Raw genomic sequence first — 27,151 nt, 5'->3', positions numbered from 1 at the left:
CCCAGGCAGACAGACAATGATAAGCAGGGAGAGTGATGTTCGTTGCAAAGCTATTAACAACACAGTTGAAACTTCGAAGCAGCTCTTTGACTAGCCTGTGTAACGCTGTTCCTCCGAACACCCCCACTGCACATGCTCAAGCCTCGTGCCGACCCAGGCAGACACCCGCAAAACTGTCGCTCCCCTCCCCATCTCTTGCATCGCAAGGCAGGCGCAGGCAGCGCTTGCTAGTAAAAAACAGACTGGTCGCGCTGCACAACCGTTCACTGGCCACCCAGTATACGTAGGCACTGGATTATGCGTTTGAAATCAAGTCAAGGGCCTCTTTAATTGGCTTTTGCTTGACGAGTTCCAGCATCAACATCACTGCCAGTGTAAGCGCTGGCCTCCTCTGCTTCGCATCTACACATGGTTCCCTTTAGCGGGAAATGGTCCAAGTTTTTTTAAAACACTGTATCCTCGAGACTAGCACACAACATGAACTGGAAGTGTATAGGTTTGTGTTGGCCTTGAAAGAAAGCTGTGGAAGCAGCCTACACGAGTAGTTTAAAATACATGCGCAGATTAAGAGAGCTGCGAATAGCCGGCACAGCGAACAGACATAACGCAGCTTCTGTACAGTGATGATAAGCAGGCAACCCAACTTAATCACACGTGTGCAATGATTTATTTGTAGTCTTGTAGTGACTGAGGTGTGTACCCTGATATTTGACACAATTGTGAGGGGAAAAGGGGGGCAGCAACGGTGATGGCAAGTCATTCACTTCAGCCGAGTCCACCAGGTGCTGCTGATTCGAGGGGGGCAGTGCGAACATCCACAGTCTGTGGAGGTAAACTAACCTTGCCCACTGTCAACCGGCACGTAGGACAAACTCCGGAGGTCTTTGCGGCGTCACCGCTACACACGCCGTCGCTCTCCGATTCCGCCGCGCCGGAGTCACTGCCAAACCACAACCGGTCGCACACGCTGCACACCGCGCCGATGGCGTCTTCGTCTCGAACGATGACGTCGCACGAGAGCAGCTCGTCCGAGATCGTACCGTGCTGCCAGAGGGTCTCGGCGTGCCGTCGCTGCGCTCTTTCGGCCGCTTTGCGCCTCCGGTCGGCCGCGCGCCGAGCGGCCTTCGCCTCTTCGGTTTCCGTCTCGCGTTGCAGCGCCATCCGCAACCTGGAGGCGGCGCGACGCCTCTCCGCCTGTTCCTCGCGCTCGGCCTGCCGCCGTGCCGCCGCGCGAAGTCGCTGGGCTTCGCGTATTGCCGCCTTCTTTTCTTCGTCCAGCCGGGCGCGCCTGCGCCTCTGGGCTTCCGCTTGCCGGGCGCGGACTTCGTCCAGGGCGCTCCTCTGACGCTCCTCCTGCCGCCGCGCCGCTGTGCGAAGCCGCTGGGCTTCTCGCAATGCCGCCTTCTTTTCTTCGTCCAGCCGGGCGCGCCTGCGCCGCTGGGCCTCCGCTTGCCGGGCGCGGTCTTCGTCCGTCGCCAGGGCCCTCCGCTGGCGCTTCGCCTCCGCCTGTCGAGCCCTCCTCTCTTCGTCCGTCAGCCGCGACCGACGCCGTCTCTCCAGCGCGTTCGCATCGCCGCTTTGAATCGACGCCGGCTCGGCCATCTATCACTTTCAGGGAGGCCGTATCCCTCAGCTCCTTGAATGAAACTCTCGGGAAGCGATCGTTATCTTACGTTACTCACGGCCAAACGGAAACCGCCGATGACGTTTTCAGCGGTCTCGCTACAAGACGCCAGATCGGCGATCAGCAGAGCGTGCGTGAATGACAGGTGCAGGAAGTGCCCCAGTGTTGCCAGATGCTACTCTACACAAAATATTTGAAGCCCAATAGAAGCGGAAACAATTTTCCCATTCTTGATCTTGAAACTGTACGTGATTATTAGCAAGATAACTATTTGGTAGATAAACGCAAGTGAGCCCCGAAAAAAAAAAAAAACACGACAAGCGACTGGAAAATTCTACAGGCGACTCTGCAAAAAAAAAAAAAGCTCAAATTCACATTATAATAAGCGGATCCGGCAACTCTGAAATGACCAAATATAAATTGGTGCGCTCCCTCGGCTCTCCCGACTGAAGCCACGCGCGTGAACGCCGAGGGAGGGCGCCACTGACAGCACACGACTGCCGTGTGAAATTTGAGGCACCAGAGGTACTAATTTGCGCATCCTATCAGTGTACTAAAAGAAAAGTTGGAGAGGGTGCAAAAAAGGGCTGCTAGGTTTGTTACAGGAAACTACGATTTTAGAATAAGGTCTTCGGGAATTCTTCAGGCCTTGGGATGGGAACCCCTTTGTGGACGACGGAAAGTTCAAAGACTTAAATTTCTTTATAATATATATCACAGTAAGACTGGACTAAATAAAGAGCGGTATTTAAAGACGCCTAGTTATATGTCCAAACGGAAAGATCACTTATATAAAATTAGAGAATATACCTGTTGATTGAATGTCTTTAAATACTCTTTCTTTCCAATTTCTATTAGTGAGTGGAATGCGCTAAAAATACCAATATTCTCTGATTCTAATTTCCTAACAGCCATTGAAACAGCAGTTTGAGCTGCTGAAATAACCCATATATTTAACGTTTGCTTTGTACTTCTCTTGGTTGTTGATTTTTATAAGTATAATTTCTGCTTTCGTTGAATAATCCTGTGTTTTGTACTTTTGTTCAAACGCTGTACTACAAGTGTTGATTTCTCCTGTATACTGTAAGGCACAATTTATTTGCCTTTAATTTTGCTGTTTTGTATTATATTTTCTACTGTAACCCCCCTACAACAATGCCCAATGGGCGATGTAGGTACTTGTAATAAATAAATAAAATAAATAAAGAAAGAAAAGTGGCGAAAACTTGTACTTAATCACTGGACTGCATCTGAATGAGAGAGAGAGAGAGAGAGAGAGAAAAAAAGCTCCTTTCACAACACCCTAAAGGGGGAAGTAAAGTGCCATTGCAGACTATGTGTTACTGCCTTGAGAATAAATTGTTCAGTAACGCCTTAGTTCAAAAAAATTTGTCAGAAGCTTTTGACATATGGTGTACTGCCAGTATGTCATACTTTTTATGGCCACCATTTAAAGTTTTGGCACAAGAATCTTCTCGTCATTTCTGGAATGTAATGAGCCCGCTTCCAAAGAGTAAGCTTTGGTGCGTGCAATTTGGTTTATACATTAATCTGTCAACACAAGATCATCATCACTTCATCCCCTACAAGTGTCCACAGCTTCTCACAATTGGTGGAGTGGTTTCCCGCCATCTTTGTAGACAATACCACACGCTGCATACAATAAGCCGTTCCTCGAATTGCTGCCAGATTGGCTGCTTGTTCAGCAGTAAATTCACCGACTAACTATTTGCTCCGAATTATTGTACTTCCAATTCTCTTCATGCACTTCGCACATTGTTTGAGTCTTTTTTTTTTAACTTCTCACCTAACATTATTCCAGTGTTTGAAGAGTTTTGAGCACCACCAACACTTATATAGATTGACGAAGTTTTCACACAAAGGTCTGTGGGACATGCCAAGTACACCAGTTTTGTAGAAGTTTCTTTGAAGCTCTTTGTCCATCCAGAAGCTTTCTTGTTCAGTTCAACCAACAAAAACTGACATAGACATGTAATTACTGGCAGCATTTCTCCCTTACCAGCAGTAGATGACGTGCATTCTGAGGAACAATCAAACTTGAGTGTTGAGAATTCTATTTTGAGTTGTGGAACTGACCACTCAAGGAACTCCATTTCGTCATGATACTGACTAAAATTATAAAAATGCAATGCTTACTTTAGAGAAATCAGTGTCAAACGACATTTGTATTCTAGACTTCTCCATTGTCCAGTGTTTCTCACACATCAGTTGCACGCAAAGGTCAATCGCACAAGAGATGCATTCGGGCACTTCCTCACAAACATGTACCTACACAATTAATAGTTGCAAGATGCCTGCGTTGGCGCTAGTTTTCAATGTCAAGTATAGGTGTTCCTCGAACAGCTAATCTAAAAAAAAATCAATATCCCCCCACTCCTAGACAGGCTAATTCATCAGTGTTTCTGGGTTCGACAAAATCATCACACTCTTGTTATGTCTCTTACACAAAAGTTTAACATTCCAAGAGAAGCATCACTGCACGGTAAGCTAGATCTTGACCCCGCAAACAGAAGTGCCACTCGTTCAAACTAGTGTTCGGCTACATGCCCTGCTACTTCTGTTAGCCAAGAGCTACTTGTGTTCTTACTGAGCGGACAGTGAATGATGCAAGATTTTTGAAACAAAGCCTGGAGAGTGCTTTAGAAAGCTCAGCTTATTGTTGTGGGGATATCTTGAAAATATTTTGACCAACATAAAAATGTTTTCTTTTATTTTTTTGCTAAAGAGGAGACAGTAAAGTAAAGCAACACTGCCATGTCACCATGCAGAACAAATAGAAAGTCTTGGAATCGTCCTTTAAGGTCATTCACGTTTTAGGGAATCATGTCATCAAACAACAAGACACCAAAGCAGCTGTATTAAGCCGTTGTACGACAGTTAGGCATATACGTCCCACTTTTACATGTGCAGGTAATATTTTCTCCCAAATAGCCCATTGCAATTAGTGCAATGCTAATTTACTCATATTTTACCTAAGTATTGGTAACGTCAAAAAAAAATTACCATACTTTCAAAATGTGGTTGTAGTGTTACAAAGACATTGAATTTCGGTCAGATCTTTTTCATTACAGCTTCCAAATATTTTTTGGTTCTTCAAATTGATAGAACTTATCCAATCCAAATACTGTAGAATCTTACTTTTTTTGGGTTTTTCAGAGAGGTGGCTTTAGCGTCCAGTCATCCCGTGTTTTTGTAAACTTGCATAACTGGACAGATAAATGCATTGGAACGATCCTTTGCCAAATTGCCCCGCTCACCCTTCAACATAATTACGGATATTGCTCCATGAAATATTTTTCTTGATATCGAATGCCTCATAAAAATTTTGCACATACTCAGAGACAACAGCTGTACTCAATAATTTTGATAGAGTGCAAGGACAGCAAAATAGACAAAAAAAAAAAAAAAAAGAAGGTTGGTGCATGAGGTGAAGTAAGCTTTATAGGAGACGACCACACGTAGGACTTGCAAGTGGTGGAACTGCATGTGGTGTTCTGCTGAAATGAGGTCCGCAGAACTTTCCGCTCCACAATTTGAGAAGTGACACTCAGCAGTGCCAATTGCTTTGGTCGTTTCATCTTAAATAAATACCAGTTGATGCAAACATGAGGTGGTGCCTTCATGAGACAGTGTTTTCCCACTTTTTGAAAAAACTCTCACGAACTTCTTTTCAGTAAAGTGTAAACTACCGGCTTGATATTGATAAAATTTGCAGCAAACTATTTCTTTGTAGTATATAAGACAATACCATTTCCGGTTTTGGTTTATATCATATTAGTTTAACATCATAAGTGAACCTACAAAGGGTTAAAGGGGCCTTGCAAAACTTTTCTAAGAAGCCATTCACTAAACGAGCTTATTGCCTCACAAATTCACTGCCACAAAAATTTTTAGAATCCGTCCAGTACGAGTGGAGTTGCAAAGATTTATTGCATGCCTCAATTGCATTCCATCTTCTCTCAACCCGACGAAAGTGCAGCGAGAGATCGCATGGAGGAAAAAAAAACGCATCACGCATGCCTGGTGCGTCCTGAGCACTTTCTCTCTCTCTTTTTTTTTTACTTTGAATGTGCAGGTTTTCGGCATGACCCACGCGCACACCTGGACAAGTAGCAACATCACGCAGCGGCCCCAGTGACGACCGAGTGCGCCATGCACAAATCAGCCGATGGCTGGAATAGAACGTAGTGATTTTAAGCCAGTAGTGTCACTTGTCGAGAGAAGAGAAAGCGATTTTTAGCCGACTGAACATTCATTGTGAATTCCAGGCGGCATGCTGCGCTATAACATATAGCACACATGTTTTCGGGAGCCTCGACTACTGATCAGCAGTGTTTACTGACCACGCTCGAAAAGTGTTACGGGGCCCCTTTAAGGCCCAGCTCTCAGGAAGGTTATCTGCTTGCACACCCAAGAAATAGTTCTTATATTTTACTCTAACACTTTCACTGCAATATTAAAGCTGAGCTCCCAGTTCTAGAGATATTTTGACTTCATCATGAGTGTTAGAAATGCACGTGCCATGTTGTGGACAGTGAAGAAAGACGACGACGTTGAGAGAGACTCTCGTGCAGTGTTTGGCCTGTGTGGCCTCTAGTAGCCTGTTGTGGCGTGTGTTTATGTGTGTGAGTACATTATTTTTTATTATTACAAGGTCGAAGTCAACAATTCAGAAGTGAGATCGCCATCCAATCGCTACGGTGAGAAAATGAGTTTGGTCAGTCTATGAAGCCTGTTAACGTAAGCCGACGAACGCACCGACGAACGGGTTAACCCGACTGGTGGTGGATACGCGGACTCCGACCACGGAGATAAGATCACAGCTCGTGAACCACTGCAAGATATCCAAGAAAAGGACTGTCTACTATTGGCCCTGCTGGAATGACCGACTGTGTCGGCACAACCTCAACCAGTACCAACGTTCCAGGTAATTCTCGACCTTAGTCGCAACATCAGTCACTTTTACGGCTCCGAAGATGCTCATTCATCGTGCCAGTGGATTGAAAAAGTTCATCGAACATCGAAACTTTATGGGTGGTCAGCTGCTTACACACTGGAAACTGCCAAGGCTCAACTGGTTGGAGCTGCCAATGATTAGTACTATTCTAGGAGCTCCCAAATCAGATCTTGGGAGAATTTCGAGGTACATTTCCGTCGTACCAGTGTCAACAAAGCTCCAGAGTTTACGCAACAGGCCACCGTTTTCTCTCAACCGGAAGTGCCACGGCGGAAGCAGGCGAAGCCTGGAGTTTACAGGGACGAGAAGTCGCGCCTGCTGCAACTCCCAAAGGACAAGTGAACCCCCTTTTCAAATAAGTCCCACCACATGTCGAGAACTCTGGAGACAGCGAATCACCGACAACGAAGGTAGGCGAAGAACTGAAGCCAAGGATGTCTGCCGGAGAAAAAGGAAACCTGGAAGACAAGGACACAGCCGAAGCTGAAGGCAAGGAAAAGCAGATGAACTTCCAACCCGGTGCGGCGAGAAAAGACAGTGAGGCGGAGAGAGTGATGAAGAATCGTGCTGGAATGGCGAAGAAGGAAAGGAAAAGGAAGATGATGAAGCAGCTAAAATACAAAAGGCGACACATAAGATAAGCAGGAGGACAGCGAGGTTGGCGAACACCAAACACCAAAAGAGCAGCCGAGCCACGACGACAAAATAAAACACAAGCTACTTGAAGAATCGGGAAAAGGAAAAAGTGCCAGATAGCTGACAAAAAGAAGAGAGAAAGAACATCGCCGGGCAAAGCCGAAGGAAGATAACGAGCCGAAGTCAAGAGAACCAGACGTCACTGAGGAGGTCACAGAACACCTTCCAAACGCCGGAGCGAATCCGAAGAAAGAATCACCGCAGAAAGGCCGAAAGTCGAAGCCCGAGCCACACCAAGCGTCGAAGCTGAAGTGTAGGGAAAAAAACACTTGCACCGTGCGTGTTGTCGCTTACCTCAAAGTCAAGCCAGTCAGAATGGCTGAAAACGACAACATTTCCTTGAAATTTTCCCGCTACGAACAGGCAAATTTCTGTGTGCCTTGAAAAGCTTAATGCGTCAGTGTAGTTTTGCCTTATTTTGTTTTTGTTCCTTCTTCATCTCGTTTCTATAATGTGCCATTTAATAAGCAAGTGAGTAGGATGGTCGTACATTTTTAAGTAGAATCAGCGAAGAATGTTTTTGGGACAGCTTTAACGAGTACGTTAAGTCGCTTGCAGGATGACCGAATGTTAGAAATGCACGTGCCATGTTATGGGCAGGGAAGAAGGACGACGACGTTGGGAGAGACTCGCGTGCAGTTTGTGGCCTGTGTGGCATTTGTTTTATTAAGTATAAGTAAATTGTTCTTTTATTACAACGCTCGTGTGCTTCAAGTGCGCCCGAGAAGTCAACATGAGTGGTGTTAAAATAAATATTTCGGCATGATGAGACAAAAAGACGGATAAAAAAAACTGATTACAATGCAAAAAAAAAAAATCTTAGTCTTGGAGCTGTCCTTCAAGGCCAATGACACTCATACGACCTGTCTCACCAAATTATAGCTTGACACTATGCTCATATCAGAGACAAACACAAAAACCGAATACCCTCTTAGCTGCACAGAATAAGACAGCAGAGAAGACTGGCAATGAAGTGCACAGCTATGCATACTCTCTGCCGTTTGAGTTTGGCAAAGGTCCAGATACCCTATGAAATTGCCATGATAGTGAAAAGAAAAATATTCACCCTTGTAATGCCTAGTTTCACAGCTAAAATGTGGGTGGAGACGCCACTTTGAGATGCCTGCACGAAGCACTGTGTTGTAAAAAATTTTGAAGGCGTCTGACACGGGGTCCTCCGCATCTTTGAATCGATAGAAACAAAGCAAATTTTCATCTGTGGATGCCATAGACTTAGCAAGTTTAAAAAACTTCATCGTGCCAATGTCACGAAAATACGAGAAATACATTTCAAAATTTTTCACATCGCATGCAGAAATTTCGGTGTGAAACTTAAAAATCAAACTTCGACTTTAATTTTCTCTGCTAATAACGAACTATTGATAGTGAAACTTATGGCATTAGAGTTCTCAGAGTGTAGTTGGTCAATCTCAACCAAATGACTGTTTCTCCTCAGTGTCCCCTTAAAAAGATGCCTGCAGAAGTGTTTCTGAGAGTAATGATTTGACGATTCAGTCAAGCATTTCTTTTGGCTAGCTGGTACATTTTGAATAAAGGATGGAGAATTTTGACCATACAGGCGGGACTAGACAGCATTCACGTAAAACAAGGAATACACAAAAACAATTAGGCGCAACTAGTTCTTGTGCTTTCTGTGTCTTTTGAGAGTGTTCTTCTGTGCTACCTATCCAATGCAACGTACGCTAACATTTGGTCAATGATTTGGCATTCCACTTGAATGCAGCAATTATAAGCAGCTCTTTGCCGACACAAACTTAGCTACATCGCATGGGTAAGGTGAATGGTTCTATTGTTTTGTTTGGAAGTTCGTACAGTTGTCACGACTACAGACGAGGGAACTAACTGCAAATACTTCTCTAAGCGTCATCTAGATGAACTCAAACGTTTCCGCGAGCACCAATTGGCTAGAGATTAAAGACGCAGTTTCCTGTTCAGACTACACTCCATTTTGTCCAACTATACAGTACACCATAATGTGCGGGCTAATAATACAATTTTAGAACACCGCAAGAAATGAGCGAAAGACGCATGCGCAACGCAAAGCTTTGCGTTGCGCATGCGTCTTTCGCTCACCTTCTGCGGGTTCTTGTGGAATGACGAACGCAGACGCTACGCCCGCAAGCTTTGTGTATTCTAAGACTCTCAATTCTCTAATAGGGAGTTTTATCCCAGAATGCAGATATGTTACTTGGCTCGCGACTTTAACTTAACTTGAGCAAGTCGGCGTGAAGCAAGCAGCGGACTTCATAACGCCCAAGTCAGCCTTCGCGTTTCATAGATGCTCAGGCTGTCTTGCTTGGTCCAGTCAAGAACGAGCTTCAAAGCAGAAACACGCTGCTTGCCTATTAACGAGGGTGATAATGAAGTTGTTTGCGTAAGGCATGCATTACAGCAAAAAAAGACCATACGTTTTAAAATAACTATAAAAACGAAGGGCCACAAGCATATTCTTGCCATTTTATGGCTAAAGTGTGGCACGTGGGGCCTGCCGCCACAGCGATGCGCAGTGTTGCTTCTGTAAAGCGTTTGTTGCTCGCTGGTTTTAGTGGCCACCCAAATGCGGCGTGTTTCTCCATGGTTGCTTGTTTAGAGGCGAAGCAAGCATCCCGTTGGGTTCTTTCGTTGTTTTTTTTTTTTTTTTTTTCAATCGAACGCCACAGCATATATTTGTGCTGACCTGGCTTACGAGGTGACGCGATTTTTGCGGTATTTGCCTTTCTGTTCGCCTGTGTGTATGCCTGTAGTGGGCTAGGGCGCAGTTATGAAAAAAAAAAAAGTTCTGGGAACAAATGCGATTCGTGTCCTTTTGTTGAGCTTGGTAAAGAGAAAAAGCGGGGGTCAGGACATTGCCCTCAGCAGAATTCTGTCTCGCGGGGTGCAGCAGTGCTGCATGATGGTGAAGCGGATAAAAAAACCCGTGATAGGGGCACCTCTATTTTATGTGTGTGGACTTTTACGTAGCGTTGTGCTACAAGTGATGCCTTTCTGAGCGAGAAACAGCGCCCTAGATGGGACGAAAGAATAGACGAGGCACACAGACACAGCGCCGAGTCAATTTTGTACCGAAAGAGGCGGAAATTGTCGTCGTGTTTCTTTAAGAAAAACAGAAATGGCCGTTGCGGTTACGGAACACTTCGGTGTCGTCCCCACTAAAGCTATTAATATGCACGTGTGTATAGTCGACACAGCCTGTAACAACAGGGAACTCAGCCACTTCATAAAGTCCCCCATAACTATAGAAAGTGCTGCCAGCTGCGGAAAGTGCACCAGCATTGCGTACAGGTGCTTTGCCATGAGTAGCGTAACTTTTCCTACTGCACGGCAAACTGTCAACTGCGGAATGCGGATGAGATTCCCGGTGACTGTTTGGAATGTGCCAGCGCCGTAAAACCTGAGAGCCATCAGTAGCTGTAACACTGTAGGCACAGGGTGTCTTCGGTTGTCCCCACTTTCACGGAGCGGCAGCATACCCAGCAGCTGCCGCACGGCGTTCCTCGTGAATCTGTATCGAGCGTGGAATTGTTCCTCGTCGCACAACTCCCATTGAATTTCCTTAGTCACGTAAAGCAGGTCCAAGAATCTTCGGCAGGCAGTGCGCCTCATAAAATGCTACGCTTATGGCGAGGTAAGCAAACACAAAAGCGGCCACCCTCCGCGCGACGTCCATTCGAGAGGTGGCCATGTTGGAATAACGCGTGAAGTCGCTTTCAAGCTAGCCCCGCAGCTGACTTGAAAATTGTCCTGACTTCAACCGAGCCAAGTCGCCTTCAAGTCGTCCGCAAGTTCGAGAACGATTTATGGTGACCGCAAGACTGTCTTGAGTCAAGAACGAGTCAAGTAACATCTCTGCATTCGGGGGTTAGAATAACGTTTGCAGGGGCTGCGGGTGCCATATGAGTTTTAGAATAGCGTTTGCCCCCCCCCCCCCCCCCCCAGGGAAAAGTCTAGGGACTTTCGCCCCGACCGCAAACCCAAATGCACGGAAGCTACTCACAGCACTTTGTGGACCTCGATCAGCGCACGCTATTTTGGATTTTCTGCGTGCGGACCGCGAACGCGGACGGTGAGTCACGTTATGACGCGTGTGCAGAGGCAGCCACCACATCGCAAGGGCTCGCGGTGCACTATTCTAAAGCTCCCCAATGCTCGATTTTTTAACTGAGGGAAAACGCGGGTGCAACCCCCTCCCCCCCATGTTGTATAATCCGATTAAGCTGCGCAAGATCGAACTTGCTTTGCTGAACGAAAAGATTTGCTCCAGTGAGCAGCGAAAACAGGTCGCCTGTAGAAAATGGGATGGTTTTGTCTCCCCCTGCACTTTTGACAGTGGGGGGGCAAACATTTCCCTAGCCCCGTTGGCGTACCAACTCTTTCGCGAGTGTGGGGGGGGGGGGGGGGAGTTTACACCACTCGTCAGCCGGTATATATATATATATATATATATATATATATATATATATATATATATATATATATGTATATGGTGGTTGAGTGGTCATAGCGTTGCATATAGTCCAGTAGATCCTCCGTGAGCGGTCAAAACGTGGTTTATTTCGATCCTGATGAAGGCCAGACTCTAGGCCGAAACGTCGAAATAAACCACGTTGTGACCGCTCACGGAGTATCTACTGGACTATATATATATATATGGGATATGGCACAACGGGAGCGTTGTCAACAAGGATAAATATATTTATTTCCCAACAGTTTCGGGAGGGGACCTCCCTTCATCAGGAGATGAGTTATACTGACATGAACTTCCTTGCTGCCGCGTCCCTCTCGCCTTGAAAGACGTTTGCGAGAGTGAGAGGGAACTGGAAGAAGGAAAAAAAAAAAAGAAGAGAGAAAAAAGACGAAAAAAGAAAGAAAAGAAAGAAAGTAAAAAAGAGGAAGAACCACTGTCAACACTGAGAACGAAGCCAACTGTCCGTCTACATCCACCTACGGTTCATATCACGTGCTGTTCAGACGTGCTGTTTAGACGGACAGTTGGCTTCGTTCTCAGTGTTGACAGTGGTTCTTCCTCTTTTTTACTTTCTTTCTTTTCTTTCTTTTTTCGTCTTTTTTCTCTCTTCTTTTTTTTTCCCTTCTTCCAGTTCCCTCTCACTCTCGCAAACGTCTTTCAAGGCGAGAGGGACGCGGCAGCAAGGAAGTTCATGTCAGTATAACTCATCCCCTGATGAAGGGAGGTCCCCTCCCGAAACTGTTGGGAAATAAATATATTTATCCTTGTTGACAACGCTCCCGTTGTGCCATATCCCATACCTTCACGAAGACTAACTGGCCCATTGAATTATTACTCCCACTATATATATATATATATATATATATATATATATATATATATATATATATATATATATATATATATATATATATATATATATATATATATATATATGAGCACACGAGAAAAATCATCAAGGTGGCAATATTGGCGAAATTTCACTGTGTTGTAGCATATATAGCCTAACGCTTTCATTATTGAGCAATTACTATTGTGATGGAATGGAAAACCACGCCTTACTTGTTCCTTTCCCCAGCGTGCAGCCAAGAATGACCACTGTCGAAAGTGGGGGTGCTCAGCCCCCCTTCCAACTTTCCTTAGTGGGGGGCTAGCGCCCCCCTTGCCCCCCCCCCCCTTCTTCCCCGGCTGTTACGCCTATGCTGTAGCCTCCCCCCCCCCCCTCCCCCCAACCAAACACTGAAATGGGTTCACGTCCCGGCACACCGTACAGTGAACATGCCGGGTGAACACCGCGTGTAACGCACAAAAATCGATCTGCTAGCCCCCAAGACTTGCTACGCCAAGTTCGCTTAAACGGACACCCTAAATCGCAACGCGGCATGCACGACACTGGGGAAAAGAAATACACGATGCTGTCGGGACAGTGAAGACCTGCGCGGTTTACATTTTGCCGCCACATACCTCTGCTTCTGGTAGGCCTCGACTCCGGCTCTGGCGACGTCGACTCCTCCATGACTCTGAGCTACGACGATTCTTGACGCACGAGACGCTGTCTGTGGGGCGAGAAGAATCTCTTGAATTGTAGGCCTTGCTTCGACAACGTTTGACGCGATAACGCCGAAGACAAGAAGCGAAAGGGCTAGTGCCGTTGTCACCGCCGCGAAACAGCTCTGAGACAGCCCGTCAACAACTACAGGTACACAGCAAATCCAATCCAATCCACTCACTTATACATGCTCTTACGACAATTATATTTTTAACGCTTTTTTAATTATTCGCAAAAATAAATCTAAAAAACGAAGCCTTTTTATTAGTTAGTGGCCACAAATGGCAAGATATTTGTAGACACAAATAACGAAACAACAACAAATATGTTACGTCTGTGTTCCTCCATGGGTCTGTGCAGTTCTTTGTGCCTGCCAAATATAACAAAAAAACTCTAATTTAGGTGGCGTCACATTTTTAAACAAAACTACTGAATGTTATGACGTTAATTAGACTCTTTCTAGTCTTGTTTACAGTCAAATAACTTGAGCGTGTTTAAGCAAAAAAGAAGCAGTAACAGCGCGCTTGTAAACATTCAAAAACTTGTATACAATAAGAATTTATAGTTTCAAGTACGTTGCGCCGCTACCGTACTTTTATCGTACTAAAAGGTATCGATTGGGCATGCATGCAGAAAGCGTAGGCCAGACAAAACAAAATGGCGCTATTCATGCGCGCGCCGCGCGATTATTCATAGAAAACTCCGAATCGGTCCTGTAAGCGCGCGCCGTACGATTGCGAGCGTTGTGTCGGCACAAAAGCGCTCCCAGGTTTTCACTCGTGCGCATTCTGCCGCACTGCGCGACCATGTATCGGCGGCAACCAACCCGCATCGAGGTGAAACTGGACGATTTGCAAGAGTACGAGGCGTTGAAGAAGGAGTGGGACGACAAAGGATCGGCGGCGGCTTGCGAATCGAGTGGCGCCGCCGGCAAGGCCACCGCTTCGAATGCAGACTCTGCGGGCTTGAGCCCGGCGAAGCCTAGCGTTCACGAACGCATCGGATACAAGCCCGAACCGCGCGTGACGAACTAGGGTTGGCTGTGCCCAGCGTTATCAATGGTGCACGCTGCGAGAACGCACTTGTGACGTTACCTACCGACGTGGACAGTGTGCATTTAGCTGTCTGCCCAGGATGGACGTTTAGTAAACGCGGACGTTCAGTTACCTCGCCTTTATTGTGCTGTGTGTGTGTGTTTTTTTTTATATATTTGCAGCCACATTAACCAAAGTTGCGGTGCCGCTGTGGTTGCATATCATCGCTGGTTTTTTTTTCACTTTTTTTTTCTTTTTTTGTATGAGAAAAATCATTTCGAAACACAGTACGCAAGCGTATGTCCATATGGAACAAACCAGGGTTCTTTCAGCGCTTCAATCACCACCAGGGATTTCATTAAACTTTAGGCAACACATATCTCAAGTTTTAGGCAAAAGTATATCTCAAAATTAACGCAGGACAACTGCTCATCTGTCCCTGTATTGAGTAACAGCTTCCGGAATTCAGTATCCCACTATTGATCAAATTATTGATTTGAGTATTTCAAATGCAGCCTCTCGAGCCAGCACACTTTAGTAAATGTTTTTCCGCTTATAATAGCGGCTTGTATAAGTGAATGTGCGCATTTTCTTTCAACCTTGTGCGTGCTCATGTCCTTTGCTTGGGGTAGTGGTTTCGCTGCAGTATTATCCAGAATGGCAAAATTAACGTTGCGCAGAGACCATTGAAAGGAGGCAGTTCAGAAAGAGAATTGATATTTAGCACTCTTAGACTGCCCTTAACCCTCTAAAGCGCATGCAATAACCATTTGGATTTCAATGAAAGTTCTCATATTTATCCATCTACAGCAGACATCAACGGCTGCCAATTTTCGTACAGCTACATTTACTCCTTCAGAAGCACGTTGGGCTTTTAATTGCCAAAATAATACCCAAGTTATCTTAATTGACACATAAAAGTCGTCACAGCAGCTATGCTTCTTGCAAATTGTAACGCCATACTTTTCGATGTGCCATTTCTTTCATGACGGATGGCACATCCCCATCTTTCAAACATGTAGTGCAAATATTCGTTTTGAATGCAGGTTAATAGAAGGCACTATGGGCACTGGTGACTACTCGAGAGTTCTGTTCAGTACAAAGCGCAGGTTGTGTCTTGCAATTACGCAGGTGAATGGCAAGGGTGAACGCGCGGGTCTGCTAACCTCCAGTACATCAACAGATCCTCTGTATGTTGAGTGCACCAATGTTTATTGTCTCTGTAAATAGGGGCCTCCACCACATGATTCTGTTGTTATGCACACTTAGATCATGGAGTATCCCTCACATGCCACTGTTGTAGCTGCCAACGAGGTCCAGCTGTGGCACTAAGCTTTTCTTTTGTGCAGATGACCACCTGTTGTGTCAGCGTAGTGGCTCGTCTATGTTGTAGTTTGTTGCTTTAGTAACTATATGTCATAGTCATAATCATTTATGAAAAGATAATTTTCTAAATCAAAACAGAAGCAGTATTCGGGGAGTCATCCGGTAAACCTCCTTTACCACTGGCAGAGGGCATCCACACATACATATCTACATCCTCAATCTCATCCTCATCAATATACATGTCAGGGTCAGAGGCATGGTCAGCAGTCCTAACAACACACAAACAGCTCTCATATATCCACGCAAATGTTGGTTCCTGCCTACCAAGCCTCGCACAACCGTTGAAACTGCTTCTTCCAAAGAAAATGCCTGGTTCGAACTTATGAGGCAATCTACAACAAAATGCCAATGCACAGCATCCGCAGAGGCACAGTTTACTATGAAAAATACCTTTGGTTATACTCTTCAAAGCATAACTATGCACTTTAGCTTATTCTTTCGTTTTGGTGCAACATTTTGTTCCTTCTGAAGTGCAATCTTCTTTTTTTTTTTTTTTCAGTACACAAGTGGGAAACTTCAAACTAACTTTGAAAATGCGATACGCATTAAATGCACTCGTCTTCGGAAAGTGACGACATTGTAGCACGAAAAAAATAGATTCTAGTCAATACGTAAGTGAGAAAAGGAGTATCACGCTACAACCTCTGCCTTTGAAAATTCTAATGCAAAATCAGAATATTGGACTGTGCACTTTCTATTTCCGAAAAATAAAGTGTACTTTGTTAAGTATGCTGACTGCTAATGGGTCAAGTTCCTGAACAATGAAGTCGCAGTCAACACCCACTATCCATCTTAATCTTTGCAGGAAACTTCACAGCAAGCACATTTCTTGCTGCTCGTCGCTGAAATATTTTTGGTGTCCCAATGGCCCGTTAAATCATAGTTACAAAAATTGGAAGGGGGCACTGTGCATCACGACCAAAACTGGAAACAACATTTTGTTCCTTCTGAAGTGCAATCTTCTTTTTTTTTTTTTTTTCAGTACACAAGTGGGAAACTTCAAACTAACTTTGAAAATGCGATACGCATTAAATGCACTCGTCTTCGGAAAGTGACGACATTGTAGCACGAAAAAAATAGATTCTAGTCAATACGTAAGTGAGAAAAGGAGTATCACGCTACAACCTCTGCCTTTGAAAATTCTAATGCAAAATCAGAATATTGGACTGTGCACTTTCTATTTCCGAAAAATAAAGTGTACTTTGTTAAGTATGCTGACTGCTAATGGGTCAAGTTCCTGAACAATGAAGTCGCAGTCAACACCCACTATCCATCTTAATCTTTGCAGGAAACTTCACAGCAAGCACATTTCTTGCTGCTCGTCGCTGAAATATTTTTGGTGTCCCAATGGCCCGTTAAATCATAGTTACAAAAATTGGAAGGGGGCACTGTGCATCACGACCAAAACTGGAAACTGGCTCTGCCAACGTTAACACCAGATGTACCAGAGACCGTAACCCAGAGGTTTGTCGGGAATGTTTAGACACCGATTCTAGAGTGATGAAACCTGCGGAGAAGTTTTCCAACTCAAACCGACAAGACACGAATATGTACACCTGTATGGAAAACGTCAACTGCCCTGACCTGACGAAAATACTTGTAACCGCGAAAAATGGGGACACTTCTGATCAAATGGATTGAACAGTGTTTAATCAATGCACGTGCAAGTACTTAAGATTTTTTGTAAGACGATGTCATTGTATGCATGCAGGTTCTTCCATATATACATTTTATGCTATCACTAACCATTATGTGAATCACCTGTATCATTTCAACTGTGCATTGTCTCCACATGCTTATGGCTTGCGATTGGTGTATTATTTGGCCATTTGCACCACCTGTGCAGTAAGTATCGAATAGCATGCATTAGGGACATCCTGTTGACATTTCTGTGAAAATGAGTCTTGTTCATAGTGTTCAGTCCTTAGTATATGTAGCTGTCCTCGTGGTATTGTGTGCTGTCAATGTGCTTCGATGCTCATAGCGTTCTGCATTGGAATAAACTCTCGAAATACAATTGTGCATTCTCATTAGATGGGACAATGATCTGAGGGCGAAGCTTATATTTCCCATTAAAGGCCATTAAACGCTTTAAGTGCCACATTGGCATGTGGTACCAAAATTCGCACGCCCTTCATTAAAATAAGGGTCAAAGCTGGAATTGAATACAGTCATTTTGGGCGACTGTAAAGTACTCTACCACAGAATCATGAAAATGCTTAACCCTTTCAGGCCAGTTTTTTTTCATTTGGTCGAATACATTTTTTGTGCATGTTTTTCTCATAGTTAGGGCCTCAAACTACCACAAAAGATTGAGCCAGTGGTGCAAACATTTCTTGATTAAATAGCAAGGCATTAAATTAGGTCATTAGGGCTCAGTGATTAAGAAATGAGAAAAATGGTTCCGTGATTCCTGTTAATCATTAGTGTACACAAAATGAGAACCGACATCTGACTTGCCAGCCAAATACTCACGGAAACAGCTCCGGTATGACATCCCAAAAATGACGCTTATCCGCTTCACTTTACGTGCCTCGGCTTCAGCAAAGACTTGTTTGTTTGTTTGTTTGTAGCCTCTAATCCATGGCTCGTACCCACTCTGGGGGATCGGCCAAGGAAACATATAGTCTCATATGGATGATAACTGCATTATTGCTTACAACAAAAAAAAGGGGGGGGCGGGGGAGTTGTATAGTGAAGACAGTATGTTAAAAAAAAGAAAAAAACCAAAGATTTAGATAGTGAGAAGAAAGAATCAACAAGAAAGTAGACACTAATAGCTACGACTTGATTTTGGGACACGACCAGACAGCTGGTTTTGCCAAACACGATTAATTTGGTATGTCACAGATTTATCCAGATTTGAAAAATTACTTTTCGACGCGTTTTTTTTTTAGTACCTGTTAACGTGGCTTTATGTTGAAAAACGTTTAGAGTCCTGAATGAAATTACACACCGCATCAAATGCATCTCTGTGGCAATTTCCCAAAACAGAGGCACCAAAACTTAGAACATTTGCTGTGGTTAAATTTAAACCTAGCTTCGCAAATGGAATATCTAAAAGTCGTTTCCGAATTAATGCATAGTTACGACATGAGCCAAAATAATTTTCAATAGTTTTTGATTCTTCACAGAACGGACAAAAAGGGGAAGTGTCAAACCAGCTCTGTGTAAATAAAAATTTAATGGGGGGACACGGCACCGGAACCTGGAGATTATAATTTCAAGTTTTTTTGACGGACTCCACTGGGCTTTCCATGGAAATTTGAGGTGCTGATAATCCGTCCATTGTGTGATATTTTCTAAACTATCTGTAAAAATAGCAAATTCCCTATATCTAACTCCTGATAAGTATTCTAACTCGGGAAGTACTGAAATTACTGGTCCACCGAGTGATGCTCGTGCCAGAGCATCTGCCAATTAATTTAATTGTAATCCGCAGTGACCTGGGACCCACACTAATTTGAGGAGCTTTAAATGCGGCGGTGCTAATGTGTGGAACGCTTCTAGGGCACGAGATTTTTCGAAGGTTGTCAGAGCTGCACACACCGAAAGTGAGTCTGTTAGGATGATTGCACTGGTCTCGGTCGTAGGAATTTTACGAAGAGTTAAAATAATAGCTACTAGCTCGGCTTCAAATATAGGAGTGAAACCTGGAAGCCTTACTGAAAAAGACCAGTCGAGGAAATCAGACGCAATTCCTACGCCTGCCTTTTCATTGTTGACAGAAGACATTTTTTGTTTCTGCATATACCAAGTAATCATTTAATGTAGTGGTCAAAAATCTAAGAGTTTGCAACTTGGCTTGTGGGGGGAAGATTTCATCGTACTCTATTCTAATGTTGAGGGTTAAAGAATTAGTTTCAATTACTGCGCTAATGTCTACCTTTATGCAATCCAGTTTCTATTTAACGAAAATTATCTGAAGGGTATGAAATCGAGGCCAATGTGCAAGAAAGAAAGAGTCAGGGTCGCTGATAAATGCGTACTCTGATCTTCGCGCCGGTAAACTGTAAAACTTTAAGAAGGTTTGAACCGTTAGAATGCGGAATCGACAAAGGAGTGTTGGCACTCGCGCTTCTTGGTACAATACATCATTCGCCACGAACCTGGAAAGTCCCAGGCATATTCGCAGGGCTTCTCGCTCTAACGTTACTAGCGGTTTAACTTTATAACCAGCAGCCCCCGAGAATAATTTACACCCAAATTCCAATATTGGTCGCACATACATTTTATATATCATTAACATTGTGTGTCTGCGCAGCCCGTATTTTCTGTTGCTTGACCTGCGTAATAAACCTAACGCCCGTTGTGCCTTTGCAGTTATATATTCAATGTGTGGGCTCCAATTTAGCTTTTCATCATAAATCATTCCTAAGTACTTGACTGAATCTACTTGTGGAATAGGTTCCCGATTATACAATACAGAAATTGAAACTGTATCTGCTATAGGAAACACCAGTGCACTTTTACTGATGTTCAATGACAATGAAATGGATTGCAACCAAATTTCTAGTGTAATAATATATCTTTGCAGTTTTTGATGTAGTGAGTAAATGTCGCTCTCTGCAGCGAAGAACGCGATATCTTCTGCATAAATGTAGACACTAACATCCTGAACAATTGGAATAGAGCTCATCAGTACATTGAATAATGCTGGAGATAGGACGGACCCTTGCGGAACACCATGTTTCTGTTTGAATTTATGCAAACAACAGCCATCCTTCACGCAATACAATTCCCTTGATTTTAGGAATTCTGCTATCCACTCAGTAATATACTGAGGAAACTTTAGACTCTGCAAGGTGGTCAGTAGAATAGAGTGCTCGACGCTGTCGTACGCTTTAGCTATGTCGAGAGTTACTAATGCGGCGTACTGTTTCCTTTTACGAGCAAGCTGTATTAGACTCTCTAAATTCGCATGGGCGCACCAAATTGAGCATTCACAACGAAAACCAATTTGATTTGGCTTTAATATGACTTTATTCGTCATCCAGGAGTTTATTCGGCCCTTTAGGACCCTCTCTATGAGTTTCACCATGTTCGAAGTTAGCGAGATGGGTCTGATATTTTCTATGGTAAAACCTAATCCTTGCTTTTTTATTAATGGGATTACCTTAGCTATTTTCCAGTCATACGGTATCCAGGCATTCTTTAAAGAGTAGTTTATAAGATTAAGGACGTCGCCGGGGGATAGCTTGAATAAAATTTTAATCATAGGAACTGCGATTCCATCTGGACAGCTGACAATGGTAGATCTCGAATTACTTTTGATGCTTCAGACAGCGTTACGTTTTCGAAGTCAGTGATTATGCTAGACTTTTGCCAGTTGAAAGCCATAGTCGAAGAAAATCTAATTTCTAGACCTCTGCCAATTGACTCTAAAGAGTTCGTTTCTTCCAATGATAGTTTTTCATAATCAGTATTTACTGTAAACGGCAGGATTTTGCAAGATCGCATATATTGAAATAAAGCTTTCTTATTGTTAGGTTTCGAGAGAAAATCGAAATGTCCTTTATTATATTCTTCTTTAGCTTGGGCCACCGTGTGTTTAAATACAGCGGCAAGAAATTTATAATGTGACCAGTTCTTAGGGGACTGATTATGTATTAGCTTCTTCCAAGCTGCCTGTCTTCGTCTGTGATCTCGTGAGCAGCTGGAATTCTACCAGGGGCTATAGAGTACTCTCTTTGCCGATTTAACAGCAAATTCAGTGTTTTTGTATGCCCTTTTAATTACTGCGCTTAATTTCATAGCTTTAGTGTCATCTCCATCCTGAGAGGGAGTGTCTAAAGCAGTTTTTAGGTCGTGTTGAAATTTTGTATAAATTATATAGGTCCGGACATTGAAGCATGAAGGTTTGACGGGGCAAGCGATCTCGAACATTATTGGAAAGTGGTCACTGTTGGAGGCGCAATCAAGGGCTGTCCACGATGTACTAGCAATGGCCGAACTTACAAAGCTTAAATCTAAGGCGGAGCGTGAATGACCTCGAATAAATGTGGGCGTTCTAGTGTTAAGGCACAATAAGTTGTTGTCTACCGACCAGTCCCACCACCGTTGTCCACACTGATCTGTTCTAAAACCCCAGCAGGTATGGTGAGAGTTGAAGTCGCCAACAATAATTTTTTCTTTACAGCATGAATTAGCAGCCATATCTAACAATCTCGTGTCATGAACGCCTACAGGAAAGTAGACGTTTATTAGCGAAAAAGGCAAGTATCCTGGCAAGGAAATATCTAACGCGAAAATTTCGCATTCAGAAGACATACATTTGTATGAGTTTTTGACTTTTTAATTTTATTGTTTATAAAGAAAGCTAAACCTCCACCTTTGGATGGACGGTCTAGACGAAAGGTTTGGAAGTTGGGTAGGTGAAATAAATGATGTTTGGAAAGCCAAGTTTCTTGTAATGCAATAATAGCCAGATCGAATTTGGAAGACAGGTATAACAGATCTGTTATGGCTGAGTGAAGAGATCGGCAATTCCAATGTATAATTTTAAGAGACCCTATGATTTCGTTGAAATGGTTTCGGCAACTACCTTATCTAAAATACTTTCCTTTAGCAAATCGGTTTTTGAAAGGTTGTCTTTCTGGTATTTCTTGCTTTTTACATGTTTCAGAGAGCCAGGTTTTTTCGATACAGGGGATCTAGAACGCTTTAGGCATTTGAGATCTATGTCCATATCTTTCGGTCGCGTTTCTTCTGCTTTGTGGCTGTTATCTCCCCAAAGGTGCCGCAATATTGGTGTCAATTGCAGTGGGGATCATTGGAGAACTATGCCCGCAAGAATGAGCAGTGTTAGTTACGTTTCCGAAATGCTAGGGGAAAAATTGGGCGGTGGTGTCAATTGACACCGCCAGGGCCGGAAGGGTTAAAACCGCTTTGGTTTTTAAAAGAAGACCCTATGCAGTGGTCATGTCTAGGAAGAAGTCGCATTAACAGATGTAGCTGAAGGAATGAGAAAACTCCAACCACACTTATTTTAGGAAAACCAGACATTCCAAAGCCAGTCTGGGCCTTATGTACGGTCGCTTGCCATGTGCGAGAGGCAAGCCCTGGCATTGCAGGGAAGGCAATGAACCCGTGGAGCAGTTGACGTTCCCCACTGCTTGCTGAATGTGCCAAGGTTTGAGGAGGAGACGCCAGCGAGGGTTACTTTCTTTTTTTTAGAACCACCGCGTCGTCAGGGCGTCAAACCACTTGCAGCGTTTTGCTACTGCGCTTCGTTCGTTGTTCAATTGATAGAGGTCATTACTACAGAAGCATACAATCCTAGCAGATGTCAAGACAGGTGAACTGACGTGCAATGAGTGGGTTGTTGAACGCTGCCAATCCCTAGGAATGGCCGAGCTTATAAGCCACGACTATCATCAGCCACAGCATCAAAAAAACACGCTGGTCTTGAAGATGCGATGTATGGCACAAAACTATCGCACGGCCACTCAAGCTCTAATACTGATTATGCTGGCTTTTAGTGCTAAACAGTAGGGTGAAAAAAGAACACAGATAACGGCGCTGTGGTCTGCACTCTTTCTTCGTCCTGTTGAGCACTTTCTTCTGCTAAAAAAAAATGCATGTTTTTTTTCCTTGAATGTAATAGACAGTAGTTAATTTCTTGCTCCACATATGTATCGAGGTTCATGGTGCCACGACTGAAGGCCGGCTGGAATCATTGCAACTGGTGCCGCCAACCTATAAAAGCGTGCGAGCGGGAAACTGAGAAAACAGAAGACGTGTTTTGGACAAGCTTCATCTCAGTTTTATTACATCACAGCTTGCCACCACTTTTTCTTCCTTATATTTCTCACGCTTTGTTCTCCTCGGAGCAAGCAAAACTATGTACATCGACAGTGTTGCACACGGAAAAAAAAAAAAAGAAAAAGACACATTGAATGGTGGCTGCAAGTACGGACTCCATGGTAGAGCTAACGCTGACCGAAGAGGGCATCCAAGAAGTGGGTGAAGAGGAATTCAGAAAGAACGACAAATACAGTACACACACACATACGTACATAGGTCACTATCAGCAATGGCACAATCTCTCTCTTTCTCGAACCAAACAAAACACTCATCTCCAGTCATCCATAATACAGACTTCAAAAAGAAGTTTTCACATCTCTAAAAACACACACTCCGAAAAAGAAAGAATGAAAGAAAAAAATGTGAAAGGCTATCACGACGACACTGACCACGACAGAGGGAATAATGATCTTTCGTCTCGCAAGATTTAAAAAAAAAAAAAAAGAGCGGAAGCCCCGGGCAGTTCGTTTCAGCAAAAGTGGTTTCGTCTGTCATCCTTTCAGATCTAGAAACTCCCGACGACCACGATACATAAATCCCCAACGAATACAACATTTTTTCAACTAAAAAAATGTCGTATACTTTTTTTTTTTTTTTTCAAACGCGTTGGCTTCTGCCAGCCTACAAAAGCCCTGTGGAGGAACCAGGGCACAAATAATAATCAACTGACGGCTGTAAACTTCCCAAGACAGCGCACAGGCTGCCACAAAAACGCAATTTCAGAAACCGGTGATGGGTTACCATACGAGTGAGCACCATCGACCACACACCCCGCCATGAGCAGAACGTAGCCTGTTACGCTAGTCTCACTTTGCAAATCTAAATCAGAGGGTGCAGCCTCTTCCAAAAGTACACGAACCACTGTAGCTTCTCTGTGCTCTTTTAAGCTCTTCAGTTCCGACTGATGCTAAACTATTACAAGGACCCCAAGAAACGACCGTGACCGCAAGACCGTGAACACAGATGCTGTTTGGCTTGTGTACTTCCGATAAAGTCCGCACATTGTAGTTGGGGCAGCGGCGTAAAAGGGACAAGGGGACTGTATAGTATCACGGAATACTATTTCGAATCAGTCCTCCCCGATCGACCACCTTAAAATACGTCGGGGACCCCAGCACTGCAAGGCCGGAAGAGCGAAACCAGACTATTCTGTGCGGAATAGCACTCTGTGGTACGGTATAAGCCCAAAAATTGTTTCGCACACCGGGTGACACACATGGACATAGGAGACGCACGTGAATCGTACGACTAATAAAACTTCTATGTAGACAACACGGCTTCCACCGTAGCTGAGATATCAAAGTTTCAGAAAATGTTTCACTATTTGCGTCAACAGAGGCAAGGACTTTTGGCACCATTCCACTCTTGCAACATTTTTCTTCTGCAAAGGCTCAATCTTAACCGTATTCCCAAAGATGGTGGATTGAACCACACACATTTACTGTGAAGTTACTACACTGAAATCGACGAGAGGTGCCCTAAGTGAACTTTGCAGGGTTACATACTTTGAAAAGACATGGCATTGATTCTACATGCATTTACTTTCATTGACAACAACAACAAAAAAAATTTATAAGCTGCAACAAATTCATTAAAAAAAAAAATAGCAGCACAGCTATGCACTTTGTCAATACATGCACAAACAGCAAAAAGTGACACTGAATAAAAAATGCCGCACTGCCTATGCTGACAAAACATAAAAGGCTGTATACCTCAATTCTATACATTGCGATTGCAATGTTAGAAAATGCAGTCGCAATTAGCTTGCAGGACACCCGCTTTGTAATTGATTAAAACGTTTGATGGAGGTTGCCGAAAATAGAAGTTCATTGATGTGTCAACACAGCTTCACACCACCACTGCTTTGGAGGCGACTTTCTAACAAATCATAACTAAAGTAAAAACAATCTATGTATATATATATATATATATGCATGCTTTTGAAGTACACATGAACATAAGGAAGACATGAAACTTTCTGCACATTGAAAAAAAAAAAAAAAGACCTGTGCTAACGCACTGCCCCACAAGACCGCCGTCCGTCGCTCACAACGTTCAACGATCACAGTAGTTAACAAAAACAACCTACCTAAAAAATCTGCACAGTAATATTTACTGGGCACTGGAGGAGTATTCTACCCAGCCGCGCCACCCAAAAAGAACCGCCCTAAGAAAACAAAATCTAGGCTCGTCTCACACATGCACCGCCGGTACTATTTCGATTCGTGGACGTGCTCCGTAAAGCTCACGCGACAACCGACACTCAAGTAACGCAGAAAAACTAACACAATCGCAACAACGCACTCTCACAACGACACAACATTTGGTGGACTTTTCCACTCGCACGGATCACGCTGCTAGTCTCGCACGTTGACACAAAAATCGGGGTTCGTTTTTGTTTTTTCAACTGCCCACGTTTTACACGAGGCGGCCAAGAAGATATTCTGCGGGACATAGATATTTGCGACAGAGTCAGTGAAATGAAACGTGTGCCGTTCTCACTGGCTGTGCATCGATTCAATCATTTAGAAGCGGTGCGCTTTTAAAAAGGTACAGTTTCGCGAGCGTTGTAGTGAGCACGTCCCACGGACTTAATTAGTGGCCAGCCATGCAGTGCAGTACAGCCTTCTAAAAAGAAATGCCTAATTAGCATTTAAAACATTTTCAGCACATACAACGTCCACAGTGTAGCTTCGTAATTAATTTTCATGCCCAAATAAGCTTACCGAGCTGCTGAACAAATTCAGTGGTGTTGCGACACCATCGAATTTAATTAAAAAAGCACACAGATGTTTCCTATAGAAGTGTACCATGCTGCACTTTCGCTACCAACTACACAAAGAGAGAAACCATTTCGGAAGCACCACCATATAAAGGGAGCAAAGAAGAAGAATAGAACGAGTCTGAGCAGATTACGATTGAATAAAATTTTAATCATAGGAACTGCGATTCCATCTGGACAGCTGACAATGGTAGATCTCGAATTACTTTTGATGCTTCAGACAGCGTTACGTTTTCGAAGTCAGTGATTATGCTAGACTTTTGCCAGTTGAAAGCCATAGTCGAAGAAAATCTAATTTCTAGACCTCTGCCAATTGACTCTAAAGAGTTCGTTTCTTCCAATGATAGTTTTTCATAATCAGTATTTACTGTAAACGGCAGGATTTTGCAAGATCGCATATATTGAAATAAAGCTTTCTTATTGTTAGGTTTCGAGAGAAAATCGAAATGTCCTTTATTATATTCTTCTTTAGCTTGGGCCACCGTGTGTTTAAATACAGCGGCAAGAAATTTATAATGTGACCAGTTCTTAGGGGACTGATTATGTATTAGCTTCTTCCAAGCTGCCTGTCTTCGTCTGTGATCTCGTGAGCAGCTGGAATTCCACCAGGGGCTATAGAGTACTCTCTTTGCCGATTTAACAGCAAATTCAGTGTTTTTGTATGCCCTTTTAATTACTGCGCTTAATTTCATAGCTTTAGTGTCATCTCCATCCTGAGAGGGAGTGTCTAAAGCAGTTTTTAGGTCGTGTTGAAATTTTGTATAAATTATATAGGTCCGGACATTGAAGCATGAAGGTTTGACGGGGCAA

General features: G+C 43.7%; 2 protein-coding genes across 6 annotated transcripts in view; one reads left to right on the top strand and one right to left on the bottom strand.

Moving 5' to 3' along the window:
* LOC119180350 (uncharacterized) overlaps window positions 1–18,380 on the bottom strand; it is a 50,514-nt gene extending 32,134 nt beyond the window's left edge. For 2 of the 5 annotated variants that reach the window (XM_075868993.1, XM_075868995.1), the window contains exons 1-2: window positions 14,160–14,298; window positions 13,249–13,340 (exon numbers count right to left, since the gene is read on the bottom strand). In XM_075868993.1, coding sequence (XP_075725108.1) covers window positions 13,249–13,300 — 52 coding nt within the window. In that variant the 5' untranslated portion in view covers window positions 13,301–13,340; window positions 14,160–14,298. Of the gene's footprint in view, window positions 1–13,248; window positions 13,490–14,159; window positions 14,299–18,228 lie in introns of those variants that run through there. The other 3 variants (XM_075868994.1, XM_075868996.1, XM_037431537.2) reach the window with 3 other exon arrangements.
* Window positions 13,764–17,770, top strand: LOC142767406 (anaphase-promoting complex subunit CDC26-like). Its single transcript, XM_075868997.1, has one exon. The coding sequence runs from the start codon at window positions 14,140–14,142 to the stop codon at window positions 14,365–14,367; it is 228 nt and encodes a 75-aa protein (XP_075725112.1). The 5' UTR covers window positions 13,764–14,139; the 3' UTR covers window positions 14,368–17,770.
* Window positions 18,381–27,151: the final 8,771 nt, after the last annotated feature.

Source organism: Rhipicephalus microplus, chromosome 7, assembly GCF_043290135.1.
Source record: "Rhipicephalus microplus isolate Deutch F79 chromosome 7, USDA_Rmic, whole genome shotgun sequence".
NCBI classification, from domain to species: domain Eukaryota; kingdom Metazoa; phylum Arthropoda; class Arachnida; order Ixodida; family Ixodidae; genus Rhipicephalus; species Rhipicephalus microplus.
The sequence above is the reverse complement of the archived record's forward strand: the minus strand, read 5'-3'. Positions and strand labels throughout refer to the sequence as shown.

Excerpts from the sequence above, each read along its gene's own strand:
- LOC142767406 (XM_075868997.1), top strand. The coding sequence starts at position 14,140 with ATGTATCGGCGGCAACCAACCCGCATCGAGGTGAAACTGGACGATTTG.